At 40.0% G+C, this 23,863-nt stretch overlaps 2 protein-coding genes across 2 annotated transcripts; both read left to right on the forward strand.

Annotated features, from left to right (window-relative positions):
- The first annotated feature begins 1,220 nt into the window (after positions 1-1,220).
- eif3s10 (eukaryotic translation initiation factor 3, subunit 10 (theta)) lies at positions 1,221-15,371 on the forward strand. The gene is made up of 22 exons (XM_042010457.1): positions 1,221-1,394; positions 1,919-2,109; positions 2,196-2,332; positions 3,338-3,501; positions 4,125-4,324; positions 4,518-4,726; positions 4,807-4,978; positions 5,119-5,223; positions 5,337-5,435; positions 5,522-5,638; positions 5,735-5,920; positions 7,858-8,205; positions 8,294-8,398; positions 8,479-8,592; positions 8,684-8,806; positions 8,894-9,047; positions 11,281-11,462; positions 12,073-12,164; positions 12,238-12,707; positions 12,801-12,933; positions 13,988-14,184; positions 14,539-15,371. The coding sequence occupies exons 1-22, from the start codon at positions 1,346-1,348 to the stop codon at positions 14,727-14,729; spliced, it is 3,738 nt and encodes a 1,245-aa protein (XP_041866391.1). The 5' UTR covers positions 1,221-1,345; the 3' UTR covers positions 14,730-15,371.
- Positions 15,372-17,557: 2,186 nt separating this feature from the next.
- Positions 17,558-22,110, forward strand: emx2 (empty spiracles homeobox 2). The gene is made up of 3 exons (XM_042010499.1): positions 17,558-18,286; positions 19,348-19,532; positions 20,865-22,110. The coding sequence occupies exons 1-3, from the start codon at positions 17,899-17,901 to the stop codon at positions 21,030-21,032; spliced, it is 741 nt and encodes a 246-aa protein (XP_041866433.1). The 5' UTR covers positions 17,558-17,898; the 3' UTR covers positions 21,033-22,110.
- The last annotated feature ends 1,753 nt before the right edge of the window (positions 22,111-23,863 follow it).

Below are 23,863 nucleotides of genomic sequence, written 5' to 3' on the forward strand. Positions count from 1 at the left end.
CCGGGGACCAGATTGCTGTGAGGGGCGGAGCCACGTCGTTAACAGCCAATCACAGAAAGCCATGAGGCGACATTACGATGCGTTCAATGTAACTGAAATTATAAATATGGCTGAAAACGAGCCTTGCTATGTCCTACCATCTTTTAACATTTCTTATTTTAATGTGTCATAAACGAATAAAGTTTATTTAGATAATCACTTTTTGTCACCAATTGAGCAATATTACAGATTTAGAAAATCATTTATTGAAAAATAAAACACCCAGCAGAAATTAAAGCACACTGTTGTAGATCAACAACGTATTGAACTTTAATGTCACTGAAATTACTGAAAAGAAGAGCACAGTTTAACTCAATTTAACTCAATTATTTGCAGTTTATCTGTGTTTTATTTGATGCTAACAGGTTTACAGAGTAAGTGGGGTTTTGAGTGTAATTGAACGTATCGGGAAGTGCATACGGGAACTTTTCGCACCCCGGGCTGCCAGGTTAGATGAAAACCCTGGTTAGGGATGCTGACTCAAAAAGCAGTCATCCATGTGGTACATACGTGGGGAATTGTTATTCAAACGTTTATAAGAAGTAAACCGGCTAAAATAGCATAAATTTATTGCTAAAATATGCCATCTCTGTTAACATTACAGGGGTAATATTTATTCAAATGTTTATTTGAGATACACTAGTTTAAATTGGTACTATAAAACAACTTGTTTGTTTTTGTTCTGTTTATTTCATAAATACAAAAACAGCAGAATAATGCAACTTATAAATAGCTGGCTGCAGGTATATGAATGACTATGATTCATAACAAGTACACCGTAAATACAACAAATTAACATTGTGACTTCTACAAATAGCCAGAGGTTGTTGGTAATTATTTCAAATAAACCTTCATAAGAATAGATTTTCCATGTTCACTTATATTACGCAAATATTTATGTTTAGTTGAACTTGACAAATATTTTGTGGAAGTACTAAATTGAAAGAATTAAAGTCACAAAACATTTATTATTATTATTAAGAAAGAAAACAACATTTCAAATCTTTGGAATCGTGATTCTTAAGAGCTTATACATTTTTATTTTATTTTATTTTATTGATACTATTTTGGGGGGAGAGTGGATATAATATAGTATCGTGTAACTTCATTTGTTACTTCACAATTCTCTGATGTGAGACTTGAACACGAGACGCACCTGGCAACCCTTGCTAGGCCGCTCACGAGGTTTTTCCTTTTTCAGCCAGCATCGTTGCTGTGTGTGAGTGCGTGGCTTTGATGGACTGGTGAAATTGTCAAAATTTCCTTAAAGTCAGTCAATTTTGAGTTTCATTAGAGTGCTATCGTCATGCCGGCGTACTTCCAGCGCCCAGAGAATGCTCTCAAACGAGCGAACGGTGAGTAGAAACATTGCTTCGAATGTAACAGGAGTCACTAATTCATGGCAGTTAGCTAGCTGACTTTAGCATCGTCACCTCAGTGCTGCGATGTATTCAGCCAAGCTAACAGCTAAAGCTAGCACGAATGGCGGGGAAGAAATATAATTTTCAGTGATCTAGGTCAAAAGCCCATGGTGCTTCCCTGCTAAACAATTATATTTATTTATTGATTGATTGATTGATTGATTGTTCTAATACACAACATCAATGACATTTTATGATTTTATGTAATTGTTAGATGTGCGCTGACACTTGTCAAGTGTAGAACGTTGTTAACGGTGACTGGTTGCTATTGTGAAATTAACAAACATAGTAAGTTGATGCTAATGTTCTGGTATGATTTGCTAATGTGGGCATACCTGTGGAAACCAATTTTGATTAATCGCTGTGTGTGAAGGCTTTTGTTAAATGTGAAATGTTGACTAATGCTTCACCGTAATGATGTGCTAATTTTGGACATGCCCTAAAATGTGTTTTCACAGAATTTCTCGAGGTAGGCAAGAAGCAGCCAGCCTTGGATGTTTTGTACGATGTCATCAAGAGTAAGAAACATCGAACATGGCAGAAGATCCACGAGCCCATTATGCTCAAATACCTGGAGCTCTGTGTGGATCTCCGCAAGAGCCACCTGGCCAAAGAGGGACTCTACCAATACAAAAATATCTGCCAGCAGGTCTTTAAGGACAAAATATATATTTTTTTCATATATCTGATTGTTGTTTACACTGTAGTCTAATTGTAATGTTTCCTCTCTTCCAGGTGAATATCAAATCTTTGGAGGATGTAGTGCGGGCTTATCTGAAGCTAGCAGAGGAAAAGACTGAGACTGCTAAAGAAGAGTCCCAGCAGATGGTTTTGGACATTGAGGACCTGGATAACATCCAGACACCAGAAAGGTGAAAAATAACCCTTTTGAACGATCATAAAAATGAAATGGTCCGATTATTTTTTGTCCTTCAATTTGTGCTGTTTTCAAATCGAGCGCAGCTGTCATTGCAGCGCTTGTTGCAGACTCCTCCCACAACCGCTTTAGTTTTATTCAGAACGAGTTGCAGACACCTGGACACACGGGAGGCGGCTTCGCTCCTTCTCCATCATTTTCTATCTAAACTTGCGCGAGGAAGCGAAAATCGCTGCCCTCCTACAGCCAAGCGACAAGTGACAGTCGTGTATGTAAAATGTTGCGTTCGTGCACACAGACGTGCACACGGGGGCTTGCGACGCAACACAAAAAAATAGAAAAATTTTCAATTTTTGTGAGTCGCAACTAAATAATCCACCAGCTCCCAGAGTCACAGAGAGACAAACGTTATAAACAGAACTTTTTTTCTCAATTAACACAGTGAACAATCCAGGATTTAAGAAACTCATCAACACTTTGGACAAACGGTATCACTTCCATCTCAACACCATTTTAGTGGACTGTCTCTTTCTTCCCTGTATGATGAGTGTAGTGAGGGTGTGTGAAAGACGCGTGACAGTCCGATGTTTCACCACCGCTACGGACCTGTGGTAAAACCGCACCAGAGCCGTATAGAAATGTCGCGCTACATTTTATTGACGCGGATTTCAACGTGAAAACGAAATGTCTCCAGACTATTCTTTTTTTCCAGATCACACCAGACGGAACATAGCTGCTGGTCTGAGACAAACAATAGCTATGGGGACCTGGTGGAAAGAAACTAGTTGGCATTACCACAGTAAACTAAACCCCCCCCCCCCCCCCCCCCCCCCAAACCTCTTATCTATAATCGTGTTAAATAATCGAGATCTCAATTTCAATCAAAATAATCGTGATTATCATTTTTCCCATAATCGAGCAGCCCTAACCTTAATACATGTTCCCAAACTTTTATAAGTGATTGTTAAATTTGATGGTTTATTGATGTTGAACCATGCAGTGTGCTTCTGAGTGCTGTGAGTGGAGAAGACACTCAGGATCGTACTGATCGCTTGCTGCTCACTCCTTGGGTGAAGTTCCTCTGGGAGTCGTACCGACAGTGCCTGGACCTGCTGAGAAACAACTCCAAGGTGGAGCGTCTGTACCATGACATCGCCCAGCAAGGTAGTGACATTTAATACTTTATCATGTCATCAGCCATTGTCAAAACTTGTTTCTTCTTTTGCAGGCTGTGTATTGTCTTGCTATCATGCAGGTCCCGTTTATGCAATAACAATAATGCATGTACAGTATTGTTGGTCAAACTTTCCTCTTTAGCTAAAAACAACCTTATTGATTTGAATGATCTGATATGAACATTTAAATTATTACTGATTTGAGTTAACTTATTTATGATATAAGTATTGGATTAAGTTGCGTTACCCCCGTTGCTAGAGGACAAATTGACTGGTTCTTCAGTGAGTTTTGTGTATAACATTACACATTTTTTTTTTTTTTTTTTAAGCATACTGGTTTAATAGTGTAACAGTCTAATGGTGTGCAGCCATAGTGTATTTCATTGACCTAGTTTAACCTGTGGAGTATGCCAAATGATGCATGTTTTGCTCTCACCAAGTTAATAGGTTGTCAGTGTAAATCAAAACTAAAATTGCTGGAAAAAAAAGTTTTGGAGTTTTAATGCTTGGCATGCATTTTGACTGGAACAAAAATATAACAATGCATAAAACGATGAGCATCATATATTAAATTTTTGTCTTTTTATTTATTTAATTTTTTTTTTCTTTCAGCATTTAAGTTCTGCCTTCAGTACACCCGCAAAGCAGAATTTCGCAAGCTGTGTGACAATCTGCGCATGCATCTTGGTCAAATCCAGCGGCACCACAACCAGAGTACCGCCATCAATCTGAACAACCCTGAGAGCCAGTCCATGCACCTGGAGACACGTCTTGTGCAGCTGGACAGTGCCATAAGCATGGAGCTCTGGCAGGTTTGTTCACCTCACACTGAATCTATTAAAATAACAATGATAACCAACTTCTCGTGATGGTCTTCTTGTCTTGGAAATTGGTAACAGGTGTAGTCCTTTAGTGGTTCCCACTGTTCAGTGTTTGAAAAACATGATGTAGCAAAGTTGATAAAAGCACTGTTGTAAGGTTTTCTTTGTCTATTTGTCCCTCAAGGAAGCATTTAAGGCTGTAGAGGATATCCATGGCCTGTTTGCTCTTTCCAAGAAGCCTCCAAAACCACAGCTCATGGCCAACTATTACAATAAAGTATCTACTGTCTTCTGGAAGTCTGGAAATGCTCTCTTTCATGCTTGCACCCTCCACCGACTCTATCACCTGTCCAGGGAAATGCGCAAGAATTTGACCCAAGATGAAATGCAGAGGTATCATTTTAATTCTTTATAAATAAGTTCAGTGAAGTTTAGCATTGGAGGAAATCTGATCATTTCATTTTGTTTTTTAGGATGTCCACCAGAGTCCTCCTGGCCACACTGTCTATTCCCATCACCCCCGAGCGCACTGACATCGCTCGACTGCTGGACATGGATGGTATCATTGTGGAGAAACACCGCAGGCTGGCGACCCTCCTGGGTCTGCAGTCTCCACCAACCCGCCAGAGTCTCATCAATGACATGGTGTGTAACGTGCACACAAAAGGAGCAATATTGTTCTTATGTTTAAACTGTTCCTGTAGATTTTTGTTTCCCTTAAACAAGTCCTTTGGTTTTCATGTTTGTATGTTTGACAAATGTATGTTTTATTGTTCCTGCTGTAGGTGAGATTTAACTTGCTGCAGTATGTAGTACCTGAAGTCAAAGACCTTTACAACTGGCTTGAGGTTGACTTTCATCCTTTGAAGCTGAGTGGAAGAGTGACCAAGGTAAAGAATGCACCACCTTCAATAGGTTTGATGAACCAATGTGTTTTTAATGCTTTTGTTTCAGTTGTAAGTATGATCTCTTGCTCACTGCATATTCTATGACAAACATTTAGGTGTTGAACTGGGTAAGAGATCAGGCTGAGAAGGAGGCAGATTTGCAGCAGTATGTCCCACACCTGCAGAGTAATACCATCCTCCGGCTCCTGCAGCAGGTAATTCCTCTTCCTGTAAATCTTTTCTAAATCACTGTAACCTGTTAATGGTTTTAATCTTTTTTCTTCTGGGTTCTCTCTGGTAGGTTGCACAGATCTATCAAAGCATTGAATTCAGCCGTCTGGCCTCCCTGGTTCCATTTGTGGATGCCTTCCAGCTGGAGCGCTCTATTGTGGATGCTGCACGGCACTGTGATCTGCAAGTAAGAGTAAAATCAGGAGTGGTAATAAGGCTGCACACCAAAACTTTAGTTTCTCTGATTCTTTTGCACAACTTATCTAAAATCCTTTTTTGGTAGGTTCGCATAGACCACAGCTCTCGAACTCTAAGCTTTGGTTCTGACCTGAACTACTCAACCAAAGAGGATGCTCCTGTTGGGCCTTTCCTGCAGAACATGCCGTCTGAGCAGATAAGGAACCAGCTGACCGCCATGTCTGCTTCCATGGCTAAAGCTATCCAGATCATCAAGCCTGCCTCCATCCTGGTGAGGTCACCCTCTTATTGAGTACTTGCATATGAGCCCTTTTCAGACACTGGTTATGTAATATTTGTTGGCTATTAAAGTGGTTACATAGGTAATGTCATGTAGGGCTGTACGGTAAAACAAATTTAAAATTAGATTGGAAATAAATTTATGTCGATTTCTGTGATATGCTCGAGACATTTTCAGTCAGTCAGTCTACACCAAGGGTGCCTAAGTCCGGTCCTCGAGATCTACCATCCTGCAACTTTTAGATGCAACCCTTCTCCAACACACCTGAATCAAATGACTGGCTCGTTACCAGGCCTCTGCAGAGCTGAATGACATGCAGAGGACATCTGATTCAAGTGTGTTGCATCTAAAAGTTGCAGGATGGTAGATCTCGAGGACCGAACTTGGGCACCCCCCGATCTACACAGCTGGGTATCCATCAGCACACTTTAGTTCACTAGTTGGTGGTGATCCACTTCTAAGTTGGTTGCTTATCACCAAGAAAACCCAAAAGGAAGAAAAGACCCACCCGTAGACTGAGAAAAGAACCTGAGCAGAAATGTAGGAGAGACTGAGTAGATCCAAGAAGAGCCGTGAAAGCAGTGGTGAAACTTTCCAAACTGTTGAAGTAGTTGACAAAACAGGCCCCAGTGCCTCAGTGATGTTGAAGTGGTTTGGTTTGGAACATTGATGAGCAAATTAATACAAGAAAGCACAGATTTTATTAAATGGTGAACACCAAAACAGGAAACACAAGTAATTTGTTTAATCATCTGAAAAGGTATCACCTCGGCAACAATGTCGTAAGTATGATGATGCTAATATTCAGTGCTCCAGTTCTTCATCATTCAAAAAATCATCATCTCATCATTTATGACTGACGTCCTATATGAAAAGCATGCAGAATGAAGCAGTGATTACAGCAGCACTAAACTGTTTTGAAGTTTAATTATTTGTGTTATGTTGCAATCATTATTGGGTTGAAATAACAAGCAAGCTGTACTGTGATCAAGATCAATCAATATAGAAAATAATATTGAATTATTTATTGGCCATATTGCTCAGCCCTAATGTCATTCAGATCTCCTTTAGCTACAAAGAGTCACAGTATGTGCAGGATTTTTACCGTTTGCACAAGATGAAGCTGTAAATGAGGAAGTCTTTATAGTTATTTCACAACATGACATGACCAGAACAATTCATACTGGCTTGTCAGCCATTCAGGCATGTGTAAAACATACCATCTGTGACTGGAAACTGGTAGATTTATCACTTTTCTTGTTAAAACACATTCAGTTATCACCGTTATGCTCATAAGGGTTCAGGTGTACTGACGGTCACCGTGTAGTTTTCAACCGTAGGAAAAGAAATCTTTTACTCAGTCTGAGGACATCTCCATCATCACTACTGTGTGTGGGATGAAAAGGCTGAGCTAAGACTTACTGAAGTTAGTTTTCTTGTAATTTGTACTTTTGCCATAGAAATTCATATCAGTTAATGAGGGAGCACGCTGTATGAAATAACAGTGGTGGATCAGCACAGTTGAAAATGCAGATGTAGTCAGTCAGCAGCTGTAACTCGGAGACTTTTTAGATAATTTTTGTTTGTTTAAAAATGGTTCAGTTTTACATTTAATTGTTGGTATATACATAGAGGAGCACAATTTAATATTTTGTGGTAAGATATGATTCCTATGAACAGATTGTGTACAAAATTAATATACTGCTACTGGATATGTTTGGAATTAGGTTCTTAATCACAGTCCATTTTTGTTATGGAAAAGCAAGCATGTGTACGTCTGAAAAGTTTTCTTTTTAACATACTTTAAGAAAATAACAGGCATACAGATTTCTGTCATATTAAATGTTTTTTTTTTTTTGTTTGTTTTTATTACTTTACGATACACTGGTTCAGCTCTATTAAATAAAATGGTTTTTCTCCTTTTCTAGCAAGAACGTGAGGAGCAGAGTCAGCAGGCCATTGCTGCCTATCTGAAAAATGCCCGCAAGGATCACCAGCGCATCCTGGCTCGTAGACAGACCATTGAAGAGCGCAAGGAGCGTCTAGAGAGCCTAAATATTCAGCGAGAGAAGGAGGAGCTTGAACAACGAGAAGCTGAGATGCAGAAAGTTCGCAAGGCTGAGGAGGAGCGTCTCCGGCAAGAGGCCAAAGAGAGGGAGAAGGAGCGTATCATGCAGGAGCATGAGCAGATTAAGAAGAAGACAGTCCGTGAACGGCTGGAGCAAATCAAGAAAACTGAACTTGGTGCCAAAGCCTTCAAGGATATTGACATTGAGGTAAAATGGAGAAGAAAAAAAAGTTAAACTCGATGTCAGATTTTATTTTTTACCCTTTTTTTTTTTAGGCTAACATTTTTTTCTACAGGACCTGGAGGAACTGGATCCTGATTTCATCATGGCTAAACAGGTGGAACAGCTGGAGAAGGAAAAGAAGGAACTTCAGGAGCGTCTGAAGAATCAGGAGAAGAAGGTAACTGAGTAGCACATTTTTTAAATTATTAATAAGCTTTTAAAAATTGTTTACTTAATTTTTTTCTCACTTATATTCAGATTGACTATTTTGAGAGGGCGAAACGCCTTGAGGAGATACCTCTCATCAAGAAAGCTTACGAGGAACAGCGTGTCAAAGACATGGAGCTGTGGGAGCTCCAGGAGGAGGAGCGGGTATATGAAAGAAATAGTAAAATAGTTGCATATATAAAGTATGGAAGCTGAATGCATGTCCAGAATGTAAGAACTGGCTTCTTTCTTTTAGATTAACAATATGAAAGTTGAGAGAGAGAAGGCTCTGGAGCATAAGAAACGCATGTCCAGGATGATAGAGGACAAAGAAAACTTCCTGTCCAAAATAACAGCTGCCCGCAGCTTCATTTATGAGGTGAGACCCTTCAGTCCATACATCCAAAGACTAAACTGTGATATGACTGATGTTGTAGTTTAAAATACATTATTTCTATCTTGAAAGGAAAAATTGAAAGCCTTCGAGGAACGCCTGGTGGAGGAAAGGAAGAAACGTCTAGAAGATAGGAAGAGGCAGCGCAAAGAGGACAGGCGTAATGCTTTCTACCGCCAGAAAGAAGAAGAGGCTCAGCGCATCCACGAGGAGCAGCTCAAGAAAGGTTTTTATTTGTTTCTTCCCTCAAATGCTCATTAGATAATGTGATTCTACCAGTCCTGATGAAGAAAGATTCATGTGTCTCATGATAAGAAACTGGGGGTAATTTTGGTTACAATCTTGGTAGTTGTATCCCAGGGGTAGGAGTCAAAAACTTTATTCATAAGCATGTTTAAAAACATGTTGGCCAAAGTGCTGTACAACTGAAACTGATTATAAAAGAAATAAAATAATCTAAAAGACAAGCATGACACAAATAATCAGAAGAAAATGCCAAAGCTCAGTTTGGTTTAAAAGCAAGAGAGTAAAAGTAAGTCTTTGAACAAGATTTAAAAATGTCCATGGTAGTTAAGGTCATGATATGAAGGGGGGAGGCTGTTCCACAATTTGGGGGCAACAACAGAAAAAGCTCTGTCCCCTCTTTGTTTCATCCTAGACCTTGGGAGTGACTGGTCAGCAGACCTCAGCGATCTAGAGGGAGCGTGTGGGGTTAAAAGATTGGAGAGATAAGAAGGGGCCAGTCCGTTTAAAGACTTAAAAACAAACTAAAATCTTGAAATCAACTCTAAAGCTAACAGGTAGCCAGCTCAAAGAAGCTAAAACTGGTGTGATGTGGTCTCTCTCTTTCAAGTGCCGGTTAACATGCGAGCAGGTGCATTTTGGACTAACGGCACATGAGGGACTGACCCACACCTGAGTGTTTAATTGTCAATTGTAAATTTCACTCAGCACTTTTAGAGAGAAGTAATATTGTAGGTTACTAAATATGTATAAAGAAGTTTGATAATAAGAGGAGGCGCCACAGCAGTCAAATCTGTATTAATCTATGAAAGTTTATGGTAGTGTTAATTTTATTATTAACATTTTTCACCAGACAAAAACTAGACGAGACTCGAACCCCCATTAATAAACAAAGACTGGGACTAAATCAGAATGCATTTTCGTGGACTAATAAAGATGAGATGAAAATGTAGTTCACTAAATAAAAACTGGGCTAAAATCTATGGACATTTTAGTTCACAAAGACGAGATGAAAATTATATTATTATATCATATAACTTTATCAGTTCCTGTCTCCTCCTCCTCGGTTCTTCCGTCACTCACACACGCACCCTTTCAAACCTGCGGCCGGCAGGTGCACAAACCCATGGGACAGACAGGAGGTGGATTCACGGCGCAAGTTAAAAGTAAAACATTAATGGCCATGCTTTGTATGGGGACCAAGAGAAAGAAGACGTGATATATGGACCCATTTACGCTACACTGAAGTGAAGAAAAAAAACCTTATGCCTGATTTTAGTCAAAGGGAAGAAATGTAGCTGGAAAAACACAACAAACCTGAAGAGACATGTCGCAATTCACCACAAAGACATCGTTGTAAATTAACAAAACGTTTGGTGGCAGTTGTTTATACCGTAACAATAAACCAACAGCAGTAATGTTCCAACAATAACGTTAAACCGCAAACCTCTGGCTAACTTACTAGCTTCGTAGCATGAAGCGATAGTAGCCACTAGTTGATATTGTGTGTGTGAAGTTGAATTTATGCTAACTTAAGATACATTATACTGGTTGGGCAACTATGTTTTTAGTTGGATTGCAAGTTTAATTAAAGCAGACCGAAGTATGAGCTAATCTAGGAGCTGCAAGTGAACTATAATTAAAACAAAACACCTGGGCAGCTACACATGGATGCAAACTAAAACTTACTAAAACAACACCACACTTAATTCAAAACAACTTTAATCTACATTTTCATACATGAAAAAGCCTAAATGTGGTCTGTGTTTTGGGGTCGCCAGAGTTCTGTGATATCTAAATGGGGTTCCAAGCTAAAAAAGGTTGGGAACCACTGCTCTAGGAGTTTGCATCCCAATGTGTGTATTTGGTGACATAAAATGCTGTTCTGTTTGCCTTCAGGTTACCATCACAAGGACATTTGATCTGAAATGGCATCACTATTAATATAAATAAATGCATGCAAACATAAAAATGCCTTCAGTTATTTCTGCATAAAATAAGTTATGTTTTAAGTGAGTTTTAAATGGATTGTTTTAAATGTAGTTTAACAATGTAAAATGTGACTACATAAAAACACGAGGTTGACTAAATGTGATAACTGATAAGCGCAATTGAAACTGGACTAAAACTGAGATTAAATTTTAAAATGGCTGATAAAATTAACACTAGTTTATGGCAACAGTTTCAAATATACTTTTTTTTAACTTTTGTTACAGAACGTGAAGAGCGTGAGCGCCTGGAACAAGAGCAGCGAGAGGAGGAGGAGAGGGAGTACCAGGAGCGTCTACGCAAGCTGGAGGAGCAGGAGCGCAAGCAGCGCGCTCGTCAGCAGGAGATCGAGGAGCGAGAACGCCGCCGTGAGGAGGAAAGAAGGGGTGCACCAGAGGAGAGAGCCAAGGTACTAGTAAGCTGGTTTATAGTCTTTTTTTTTTTCCCTTTGGTCATCCCAGTCATTTACATCGGGGGGGGGGGGGAGAGAAACATATGTAACACATATATTTTAGTTACGCTCCAAGACTGAGTAGAGGGGGTGGATTTTTTTTAATGCCTGCTTATTGACATAATTTTTTATTAAATTTGTTTTCATGCATTCATTGACCAGCATTTGGAAGATGTGATTTAAGAAAGGGAGAAAGAACGAGTTTGAATAAAATGCACTTTGGGAAAGTAGAATAAAAAGTTACAAACTGCGTTTGACTTGGCCAAAATTAAAATGATGTGGCGCACCAGCTGTTTTCCATCTTAGCCAGCAAACGGTAAACTCACGTGGCTGACCAGCTGCTGTCCACAGATGACATTCCAGAAAATAATCTAATTCCTGAAAAGTCCTCTCCATTTCCTCTCGTGGATGCCTGTACCACGTTTCTGCTGAATTAATCATTATAGTCTTTAGCACCACCTTCTGGTGACACTACACATCTTTAATTTATTCCAGTTGGTGGAAGCATGTCAACTTGAGATGTGTTTTGGTTGTGAATGAACACTTGGCTAATCTTTCTTTTTTACAGGACTGGGGAGACAAGGGTGAGAAAGAGGAGGGAGGCTGGAGAAAACGCACTGAAGGAGGGGAATCAGACTGGCGTCGCTCTGTACCGGACAAGTGTGTAACTTCAAATCTAGCTGTTCTTTCATCCATTAAACTTATTACTCAAACTCCGGCGGTTTCTCTGCAGGGAATGGAGACAGGAGGGCCGAGATGATGAGAAAGAAGACAGAGAGGGTCCCTTCAGACGAGGAGAAGGTCCTCGCAGGGGTGGAGATGACAGAGGACCTCGCAGGGGCTTTGAGGATGATCGAGCCCCACGTCGCAGCGGTGATGATGACCGTCCTCTACGTAGAGGGATGGATGATGACCGTGGGCCACGCAGAGGGTTTGATGATGATCGCGGGCCAAGGAGGGGTGCAGATGAAGACCGTGGCCCAAGACGAGGCTTTGATGACGATCGCGGTCCAAGACGTGGCTTTGATGATGACAGAGGTCCTCGTAGAGGCATGGATGACTCCAGGGGATCCAGGCGTGGGGCTGATGATGACTGGGGCCCTAGAAGAGGAGGGGATGATGACAGAGGTGGCAGGAGAGGCCTGGATGATGGGCCACGCCGCGGTGATGACGCCAAACCCTGGAAGCCCCTTGGCAGACCTGGTAAGTCTTTCCCTGTCCAAACTTTTTAATTTTTGTTTTTTCATATTTAAGTACCAGGTTTTAAAATTAAATAAGTCAATTCATCTGTTGTAGGTGGCTGGCGTGAGCGGGAAAAGGCCCGAGAAGAGAGCTGGGGCCCTCCCCGTGGTGGAGCTCGGGATGACGATGATGAAGATGATGGAGATGAAAGACAAGGTGAACGATTCAGAGACCGTCGTCCACAGAGGTAAGTCTGATGGATCTGTACCAGGAGCACCGATTTAGTCTTTATGGTACGCTCAGAATTATAGTTCAGGGTGGGAAGCTTTAGGCCATCGGTATCCCTCTTTGGTTCTGGAGGACGACAATCCTGCTGGTTTTTAATGTTTCCCTGCTCCAACACACCTGATTCAAATGAATGAGTCATTGTGGAAAACTTCATAGGATCCATTTAGTCTGGTGTCTTTTGATCAGGGAGACCGACTTTGGACACCCCTTCTTTAGGCACATAACAATTAGGTTAGATTGCAATTCAGATGGCTCAGATACAGTTTATAAAACAATTATTGATGCATCTTTTTTACCTGTATGTCTATTCAACTACCGCTACTTTCCAAATGGAAATTTGTACCATGGTTTGTCATTTTTTCATGACAAACGGCGAAAAAGAAAACTGGCTCGTCTATTAGTTTTATAACTTCTGCTTCCACCACATCAGAGCACAACATGGAGCTGCATCAGATCGCAGCCGTTTTGTTTTTTTCTGTCAGAACTTTTACTACGTTATCATTCCACATCTGACCATAAGCCATTTCTACCAGCCAGGGCCACCTGCCGTCCTACACGCATGTTTTAGTTATGATTACCCACAATACCCTCTGCAGTCCTCTTTCTTTTATTTGCTTCATTTGGAGGAAACCCAGACCAGAGTTTGATTCTTTGATCTGCATCAAAGTTTGTTATTACACATTTTTGCCTTCCCAAATGAACTGGACTTTCCGAGCAAAGCCACTCATAGAAGCCGAAGTACTTTCACACACCAGCCGAGGATGCTGGTCAGACTTCATACTCAGCCATCGTGTTTCGTGCTCCCACAGGTGGTCCGAGTGCTGCACTTCAGCAATTTCAAGTTTTCACCTTTTGTGGTACTCAACATTGTGTTAACATTTAAAAATCTGTTTTCAACATTCGTTCAACAATTCCAAATCGTCCACATTGCGATGCATCTAAAAAGCAACTTTTTCCCCCACCTCTACGTTTCAGTGAGTTCTTCACATTGATTAATCACTTTGTTTTCACAGAGAGGACAACACCTGGAGGAGAGGAGGCACAGAGGAAGGAAGCAACTGGAGGGATTCCCGCAGAGAGGATGCCGACCGCGATGATCGTCGCGACCGTGACGACCGTCACGACCGTGACGACCGCCGCCCTGAGCGTCGTGAGCGAGACCGCCGTGAGGATCGTGAACACAGAGGCCCGCCCAGAGATAATGAGGATGGTTAGTAGAGCATGATTCACTTAAACTATAAGAATTATTTGCTTGACCTGTCTACAAAGCAGTTACTTATAGCATTTACAGCAGTTTCCATTTGTTATTGTATGTTACCCTGACAACAAGTCACAAAACTAAGCACATAATGTTTAATTTGGTGTAAACGTGTCTCTAAAAACTGAATCGGGTGATGGATTCAGCCAGCAGAGGTCACTGTTGGTGTGTTTAACTTCCACTTAAGAGGATCTCTGAAAAAGATCCACCAGACAAGTGTACATACTTATCTATATGAGCAGTAATTATGTTGAATGTTGTTTTTCCTTCTTAACCTCGTCCTTACGAGCCTTTTCATTTTCTCAGGTGGCTCCTGGCGTCGTGCAGGTGAGGATAAACGTGAGGAGCGGGACAGGGACCGTCCCAGAGACCGAGAGAGAGACAGGGAGAGAGAGCGCGAGGCTGACGGGGAAAAGAACTGGCGTTCTGACAAAGAAAACCCTCGACGCACTAAGAATGAGACAGATGACGACGGCTGGACCACTGTTCGCCGCTGAGCATCAACTTCATCCTTCATCAGATTTAAATCAGAAAAGATCTAATTAATAGAATGGTAATATTGGCCTCAACCTTGAATCAGTGGCTGCCAGCTGCTGATGTGTTCATCTAAATGAATTTCTTTTTGTAGACTAGTTTTCCTCTGGATTTATTTTGTTTTTATTTTATCTTCCTGAGTAACAGGAATCCTCACCACCTTAAAAAAAACATTAACCAACAAGCTTGCATATACTCAGGCCTCACACAAACTTTCTTAAACACCAGGACCCGTAGTGGTTACGAGTGGTCAAACCTTACATGATTAAGTGTAACTGAATTGAAAACCAGTGCTTTGATCAACTGCCTCTTTTAAATATTCCTACATTACATAGATGTTATAACAGATTTACAATTCCTGTAACAGCAGCAATGAGAAATCTTTCTTCTCTCACATATTTCTGCTCTTCATTTAGTGGGAGATGCCTCTTAACCTGTTAACGAGTTTGTGGAATTTCCTTTTTGACGTGCATGCTTAGAATATTGAATATTGAAATGGCCGCTTGATATCCAGTGTGCGCTTCTATCCTGCTGTAGCCAGTGGTTTTACTCCAGGCTGCGTGTGCACAGATGAAGGCTTTATTAATAAAGATGTTTGCTCACCACGTCTGTGTTCTGTTTATCTGTTGGCATTAAAAACTTCCAGCAAAGTTGGAACAAAATTATTTGTTGTATAAACATCAGGTCTCGTTGAGATTCCAAAACTGTGTTTTTAGAGCCTCCAGTGAGAGCAAAGACTTTGTAAATGTGAATTTGGGTTGATATTAAGATGTATCCTTCTATCTATCTATATATATATATATATATATATATATATATATATATATATATATATATCCCTCTTCAGGTTTGTACTTCACATTTTGAGATGCTTTCTGAGCAAGAAAGGCTTTATTAAAGACTATTTTTGATTATTTATAAAACCATGAGCCAAACTCGAACATCCTAGTTGATGTAGTACAGTGAGGGTAAAAGATCAAGTATATCAAGAGACCACAGATTTTAGGAAAAGGGGCACTTTGAAATGACCAAACCGACAACCACGAGTTGTAGTTTTTATTGAGGGTTTTGACCCTCAACCTTTTCTGAACGTCAGCATTTCCTTCTCTCACCAGTAGAGGTCACTGAAGTACCATGAAAGTAATAACGCTGCTCCACGTGTGAGCAGGCCAGAAGGGTTCATGCTCGGCAATTACCTGAGTTAAAAAAAATCTCAGGAAAATATAAACGTGCAGGCATTCATCAGGATGGAACCTAACCAGTAACAAGATGCTCAACATGTTCAAAACAATATAGAGATGTATAAAAGTGACACATGTTAATATAGTACATGGGTTGTTTCCTATTATAAAAAAAGTTTTTTTTTTATTTTAGTTTGATTTTTTCTTGTCCGATTTATTTTTCACTAAAGCAAGATTGACAGCAATAATTAAATAGTTACGATCAAATACAATAATAGATAATAGTCTTACAAGATGAAGCTGTATCAAATAAACTGTCTCAATGAGTTTACATAAAATCACGATAAATATTAAGCTGCGAGATTTTTTTTTTTTTTTTAAATCTCCACAGGACCAAAATTTTTTCAGAATTTTTAGAATAAATTATTTTTATCTAAAGATGCCACATCGGGTTTTTATAAGTTATACATCTGCTGCATGGCAGCGTGGAGGACACATCAGTGTTTTTATCTTTTTCCATTGCATTCCTATGAGAATTTATCCGCGCAGACAATAGTTTCTAGTACAATAAACTATAAGTTACCTATCTTATTATTATTATTATTATTATCATCATTATTATTATTATTTACAAACTTTGAGGCCATGTTGGAGTCATACACAAAAGGTAAAACATACAAAATTATATCTAATATCCATTTTTTATTAAACAAAACAAAACAAACAAACAAAAACAAATGAAAATAAATCTAGCAACACCTGGAATTGTCAAGAGGCAGTGCGGCATTTTACAGTTTCCAATCTGCATAAATAAATTCCTCTGTTGCCTATGCGCACTGGAAGTGTGTAATTTCTTTATGAAGGCCCCCTGTGCGCGTCCATGGCCGCAGCTTTGTCCCACTGCCCTCACTCCAGTCACTGATCCACACACAGATGTGACAGCCCGCATACAGGTAGACTAAACACCTGAGCGTGTTCACTTTAATGCTGACACACACCGACTCAGCTGTGGGAAGGTGTTGTTGAAGGTTAGACTCGGCGAGTCCTCCCGTAGCACCCCGCACACTTGATAAAAAGCTTTCAAGCTTGGTTAAATCTTGGTTGTGTCTCTGGTCTAATAAACATCCCGACATTGAAATGGTCTCTTTAATTTCGATGTGTACTCATAAAAAAATAAATAAATAAAAAAAAATAAAATAAAAAAAGGAAGCTGAAACGACGTATCTGCAAATGTCCAAACAGAAAAAAACAGAACTGAGAAATTAATTAAGTCCAGCAGCTTAATAATCATTTTCTGAAAGTACAGCTGATCTCAAGTTTGTGCATATCTAAAAAAAAATAAGAATTTCTAAGTAAGAACCTCAAACACACACATTCACTTCTAAAATCTGTTTCAGTCTATCATAGGCCTTAAATGTAAAGCAGACTACTTTCAGCTTCTCTGGTTCAGATGAATGAGTTAAAAGTCCGATATGTGTGCGTGAATGTGTGTGCGGGTGAGTGTGGGTGCGCGCGCGGGGGGACTCCTCTCAGAACGAATCCGTTCCGTGTTGCGCGTTCGAGTCCGCCTCTCCGCGCCCCTGCTTCCCATTGACGCACTTTTTAAGCGTCTTCCCCTTCTCCACCTTAAGGCGAGCAGCAGCAGCAGCGACCAATCACCATGCCATTACAGCCTTCAGAGGAAGCTGTTTATGGGACTGCAGCGCTAATTAGGCTCATGAACTAACAAATCTGCCTGCACGAAGCCGGCGAGGAAAACGATCACATCCATGGATTAGTCTGGGAGTAGCCGAGCGCTTTTTATTTTTTGGCTTTCTCGACACTGCCGCCCTTTTTTCTCAACTTAATTCCAGCGCAGAAACTTTCCCCCTTTTTTGGGTGTGGAGTATTTTTTAAGCAAGAGCGCCTGTGACAACTTCAACCTAAACTGGGGAATCTGGACTATCAGACCATGTTTCAACCCACACCCAAGAGGTGTTTTACTATAGAGTCTTTAGTGGCGAAGGATAATCCGGTACCGGCGTCCCGCTCCGAGGAGCCCATCAGGCCGGCGGCTCTCAGCTATGCAAACTCCGGCCAAATGAATCCTTTTCTGAACGGTTTTCACTCCGGCGGCAGGGGCGTCTACTCGAATCCGGACTTGGTGTTTGCCGAGGCGGTCTCTCATCCGCCAAACTCCGCTGTCCCGGTGCATCCGGTGGCCCCGCCTCACGCTTTGGCTCACCCGCTTTCGTCCCCACACAGTCCGCACCCGCTTTTTGCCAGCCAGCAAAGGGACCCCTCAACTTTCTACCCCTGGTTATTACACAGATATAGGTACTTGGGTCACAGATTTCAAGGTAAGTGTTCAAAGTATTTTATTTGGCTCAGCTTTACGCACGAAAAGCGCAGAACGGCTGCAGTAGTTATTTTTTTCCTCAGGTTTCAAGCAGGTTTCACATGGAAGTAAAACTAAAAGAAGCTCCATCCGAAATATTGATATCTCACAGTGCTAAAAAAAAAAGAAAGAAATAAAGAAATACAGGGATTTAAAGAATTATTTCGTTTAAAAAATGCTGTTGAAAATTGTTTTAATTTTGAAGATCGAATAATCTTTTCCAAATCTGAAATAATAATAATAGTAATAAAAACGTATCAATAATAACAATAATATTAATAATAATAATAAAAATGGTTTGGAGCTGAAGCCGGCTGCTGCACTGTTGGACAACATGTTATTTAAAACCTGATAAAAAATATTAATAGGAAAAAAACACAAGGGTGGTGAAGCTTTTCGCTTTAGGTATTTATTAAATTTAAAAAACATTTTATAATTTATTAAATATATATATATATATATATATTCGATGCTTACTCGACTCTTTTTTGCTACTTTTCTGTGTGTACGGAACAAATTTGGTGTCAATTTCTATTTTATTATCAAAGTTGTTTGACATGCGCTCAGTTTGTTTATTTTGTGAAATTTATAGTTGTCATTATTGTTAATATTTCCAGACAAATGACAGCACTGTTGTCATATTTAGTTGCACTTTATTCTTTATAAATGTCTAAATTGGTTTTGACTGCTGTTTATTTAGATTTTGTTCTCAAAGGTAGTTAGGGAGCTAATTTGATTGAGCCCAGGATTATAGCTCTGCTTTGTTTCTCTCTCTCCTTCATGCAGAGGCAGGTGAATGTTAGATGAAGAGAGGATATTTTAAAATGCGATTTAAAGTATACATATTTTAAAAAGATTATCTACTTTTATTGATTAGTATTTAGCTTTTTCTTCTTAATTATTACCTTTCTGGCAAGCCCTCAATGTCCCTGTTGTTAGCTGCTCAGGCCTGTTGTCTTTTTCATCGAAATGTAATGATATTTTCCAAACGATTAAGAGTACTCGTTTTCTGCTCGCTTGCAGGTAATGAAACGAGTCCAGAGAGCTTCCTTTTGCACAACGCGCTGGCAAGAAAGCCCAAAAGAATCCGGACTGCTTTTTCACCTTCGCAACTCCTGCGGCTCGAACACGCGTTTGAGAAAAACCATTACGTGGTGGGAGCAGAAAGAAAGCAGCTCGCCCACAGCCTTAGCCTCACAGAAACTCAGGTAAGAAAGGGTTACTTTAACTCTGTGACAAAAGCCAGCACCCTGCCTCTTTATTTAACCTGGATTCGCAGCTCGATCATCATTTGTCCACGAAACCATCCATCCTCGTATATTATTGTCATGTTTATTTGTTTATTAGTCCATCTGTTCTCACACGAGGGCTGATGTCGGAGCTCATATGTGTTGCTTTTGTTTTCTGTTTTTCTTTTTCCTTGAGCGCAGCAGTGTCATGGTGTCCTTTAAAACCAGGCCGCTAGAAATAAATAAATAAATAAATAACAGTCGATACCTGGAAACTATTTCAGTTTGCCAAACAGTAAATTTGGATATTGTTTCAGCTAACCAGGGTCCATAAATGCATTTTGTCAATTGAAGACAGGGCAGCTTTCTGCTGGATGAAATCCACCGGCATTGTGTAGGCCTAACCTCATTTCAGGAGGGCTTGAATTACTTTGTTTTGAGGGAGGGGGGGAAAGAATGTCGCCTTTCAAAATGGAGGGCAAATTAACCAGTTAACCATTTTATGGGATAGGCGATACAAAGAGCGAGGCGGGTTCGGTGGATTCCCTCTGCCATATTTAAGATGCTGTTTGAGCCCATCGGCCGCTGTCTTTTGTCCGCTTGTGTCTTCTTTTGGACGGCGGGGCCTTTGGAGGAGCTGAGGGGAGAAATGAAGCGTCACCTACTTCAATTAGCCCACTGAAGGCTTATTAAATGCACCTCAGTTGCCATTTAAGCGCTCAAAGGGGCTGCAGACTGACAAAGCAGGAGCATATAATTTATCGATTAGGAGTTAATTCCCTGCAGGACTGATTATTGACAAATCCATTTAGGAGTCTGTGAATGTCACATATGATTAATAGATAATGCACCATTTTTTATGTTTTGGCCCACTTTCCGATTAATAATAAGTTTCTAAAAAGTACAGACGCAATTTTAGAATATTTGATTTTACTTTTTGCATAGAGCTTATGGTGAGGTGTATTGGAGGACAATATTACTATTTTATAATAAAAAAACGGTGGCTGACCCTTTAAAGGCCAAAGTCGCTCGTTTATTTGTAAATTAAATGTAATAAATTGTATTTATTCCCATTCGCTCGTTTAAAGACCCCAATTTAAGCTCTTTCGAAACTGAAACGCACCTTTCTTTATGCGATGGTGCTTTATTTCCACCTTAGCGCCGCATGCGTGTGTTTAGCCTTGCTATCCTATTAAGCTCTTTATACGCACTGACCAATCGCGATCTATCTCCTGATACTGATATGGTTTGTTTTCCTTTTTCCTTTTTTCCTCCCCCGTCTTCTCTTTCTTTCCTTCTCTCTCTGCTTAGGTAAAAGTGTGGTTTCAGAACCGGAGGACGAAGTTCAAGCGGCAGAAGTTGGAGGAGGAGGGCTCGGAGTCTCAGCAGAAGAAAAAAGGATCGCATCACATAAACCGGTGGAGACTGGCGACTAAACAGGCGAGCCCAGAGGAAATTGATGTCACTTCGGACGATTAAAACAGACTTTACACACACGCATATATATAGAAGCTTCTGAATGAAGGAGGACATGGATAAATGATGCCGTGTAAAGACAGTAAGAGGGTACAAAGCCAATGTCAGATTTCAGATCTCCGGAGGTCGGCAGCTGAGGGGTGAGAGTAATCCGGCTGGCGCTGCTTTCACCAGGCGTGTCTGTCAATCCAAATGACCCAGGAAAGCGTGATTGTTAAGAGTCACAGTCCACCTACCTGAACCCTTCCAACTACCACCACTTCAAACCCTCACACCAACCTAATTATATATTTTTTTCCTCCCCAATTCACAATGGACGTTTGCACTTCAGAAGTTTTCTTTATTTTTTATTTTTATTTTTTAAAGCAAAAGAGAAAGTTTCCACTCCAAGATACCAAAACACCAAACTGCTTTTTGTAAAAGTTGAATTGCATGGTATAGTATTTTCCTGGTAGTTGTTTTAATTTGACAAAATTTTCTCAAACCAAGAAAAAAAATCTGTTTTTGTTTTTAACTCTATTTTCAAACTGAGACATGTCGTGCTTCTTCCTTTTTACAAAGTGTGCAGTCTTTAATTAATGATTCTCGTGTAAAAGTGATTGTGAAAACATATGAAGTAGCGGTGATGCGTTATGGTGTTTTCTTTTTCTTTCTTTTTTTAAGTAAAGAGAAACTAAATGAATTTGGCTAAATATTTAAATATAAATCTTTCTTAAAAAAAAAGGTGAATCAGACCACAGATCCAGGACTTAAAGGGACGGTATCAGGACATTCCTTTATTCTAAAGCTTTACCAATAATGAGTCGCTGTGGCCCCGTTCAGCCTTCTGTCAGGACTTGACCCTCCAGTGAAAGTTGCAACGAAGGACTAAGTGCAAGAATTGACAGAAAAAAGAAAAAAAAGGGGGAAAAAACTTCAAGCACTGAGCGTATTCCATGTACAGAAATGCTAAAAGTTAATGTTTCTGTTAAACCCTCTTTTACAGAATGTAAATAATTTTTGTGTTTGTGTTAAGTTTGCTACAATTTTAACAAAAAGTATACTTCCAAGAAGTATGTAATTGTCAATATTTTGTCAATAAAGTTTTATCAATATGTCGCGCGCAGTAGAAGCACAGGCTTTTGATTACAGGCCTCTGACCAAATTCAGATTCAGTAGATTGATTATCTTTTTAATCATTCTGTTCGACAAAATCATTTTTGGACTCATGGCGCAGAGAGGTTTGCTGCACGAGGTGACGTAGGGACACCCAAGTTTAGTCAGTTTTTTTTTTTTTTTTTTTTTTTTTTTTATCACGCAGTATAAGGTTGCAGCATGTAATTTGTGGTCCTCATCCCCTTCATTTGTTCTTCAGTCCGACTGTTTTCAGGGGCTGCGGCGTCTGCTCCGCTCCAGCTTACAAAGAGACTCTACAAGCTTTTGTGAAAGTGCAAATCAGTTTGGGCAATTATCATGCGAGTAATATGAAGGGGGGATGCATTGCCCAGTGGTCCACTTTAATCTCTTAATCCACGGATCCAAGGGGGCTTGGTTGGACATAATTTAGTACAATCTGACTACCCCTCACGACGCGATAAGGAAGGTTGCAATGTGCCGCAAAATGGGATCTTTGTTTAAAATCTTGTCTTGTGGGCTCCATCGTGCTGCTGCTGTTTTTGGACAGAACGGGAACATTACAGGACTTCCTTTTTGAGTCTGTAAGCTCAGCTAAAAAAAAAAAAAAAAAAAAAAGCTGTTTACAGCAGGAAATAATTCATTAGCACAAACAAAGCGCACGCAGAAAATCGGGATTGTAAAAATTAAAATAAAAATTAAACTATTGATATTTTTTCTTATGAATTCAAAACTAATCTTAATGTTTTTGGTGTGATGTGCATCTGTTTATTTTGAAAATTCGAAATACCAATAGATTATAACAGCAATAAAAAATTAGAGAGAATACTATTAGCTTTGAGGAAAAAAAAGAAAGAAGGAAAAAAACTTAAAGCTTTATTACAAACCCAGCTTTGAAATAGGGGGGATTAGAGGACTGAAAGGGTCCCACAATAGTTAGAAGAAAAGGTTTCATGCTAATGAGGTTAATGCCCTTTGTATCTCCGGACTCCACAACTTCATTACTCCTATCTCGGGCAACACCGAGCGGCTCAGAGCTTCACAATCCACTCGAGCTTTTCCCTACCCTGCCTATAAAGAAGGATTTGATAGGAGTCCTGTTCAAACTAGATAATTATATCTTTTCAAGTTGGAATTAAGATAAAGAAAGTGCAGTAGAGGCGGTGAGCCTTGATCCGCCGCAAACAAATTTGGCGCACTCCCCCCCTCCACCACCCACCCCTGCACCACCACCATCCTCTTGTGCGCCTGTTTGGACACACAGGAGACAGGACAGGCTTCTCATTAGAGTCTGGCACGATTTGATTAAATTTCACCTGGAAGTATCTTATAATTTATTAATTTATTTTTAATTCAGAGACAGGCCTGTTTATGAGGGACTTATAAATTTGCGCTGTCTGGTCAGGATATTTAAAAGCTAAATTTATCAAATATATAGCTAGACTTTTCGCTAGTATTTCTGTTTTTATATGTTATTATCATTTATTATTTGTTTACTTTATCTGAAGGTGCATAAGAATCCTAATAAAATTCAAAACGATAGCCTAAATAATTCTGCAGACTACGAGGAAATAATTATAAGTAATATTTACAGTCAGTCTAACTCAGTCCAAAGCTTGGGGTGCATGCCTGATATTCAGTTTTATTTTTCACATTTTAAAGAATCCACGCGCTCCTCTGCTCACGCTGGTACTTATAAGACGGCGGTCAAGCGCAATTTG

Source organism: Melanotaenia boesemani, chromosome 16, assembly GCF_017639745.1.
Source record: "Melanotaenia boesemani isolate fMelBoe1 chromosome 16, fMelBoe1.pri, whole genome shotgun sequence".
Lineage (NCBI taxonomy): Eukaryota > Metazoa > Chordata > Actinopteri > Atheriniformes > Melanotaeniidae > Melanotaenia > Melanotaenia boesemani.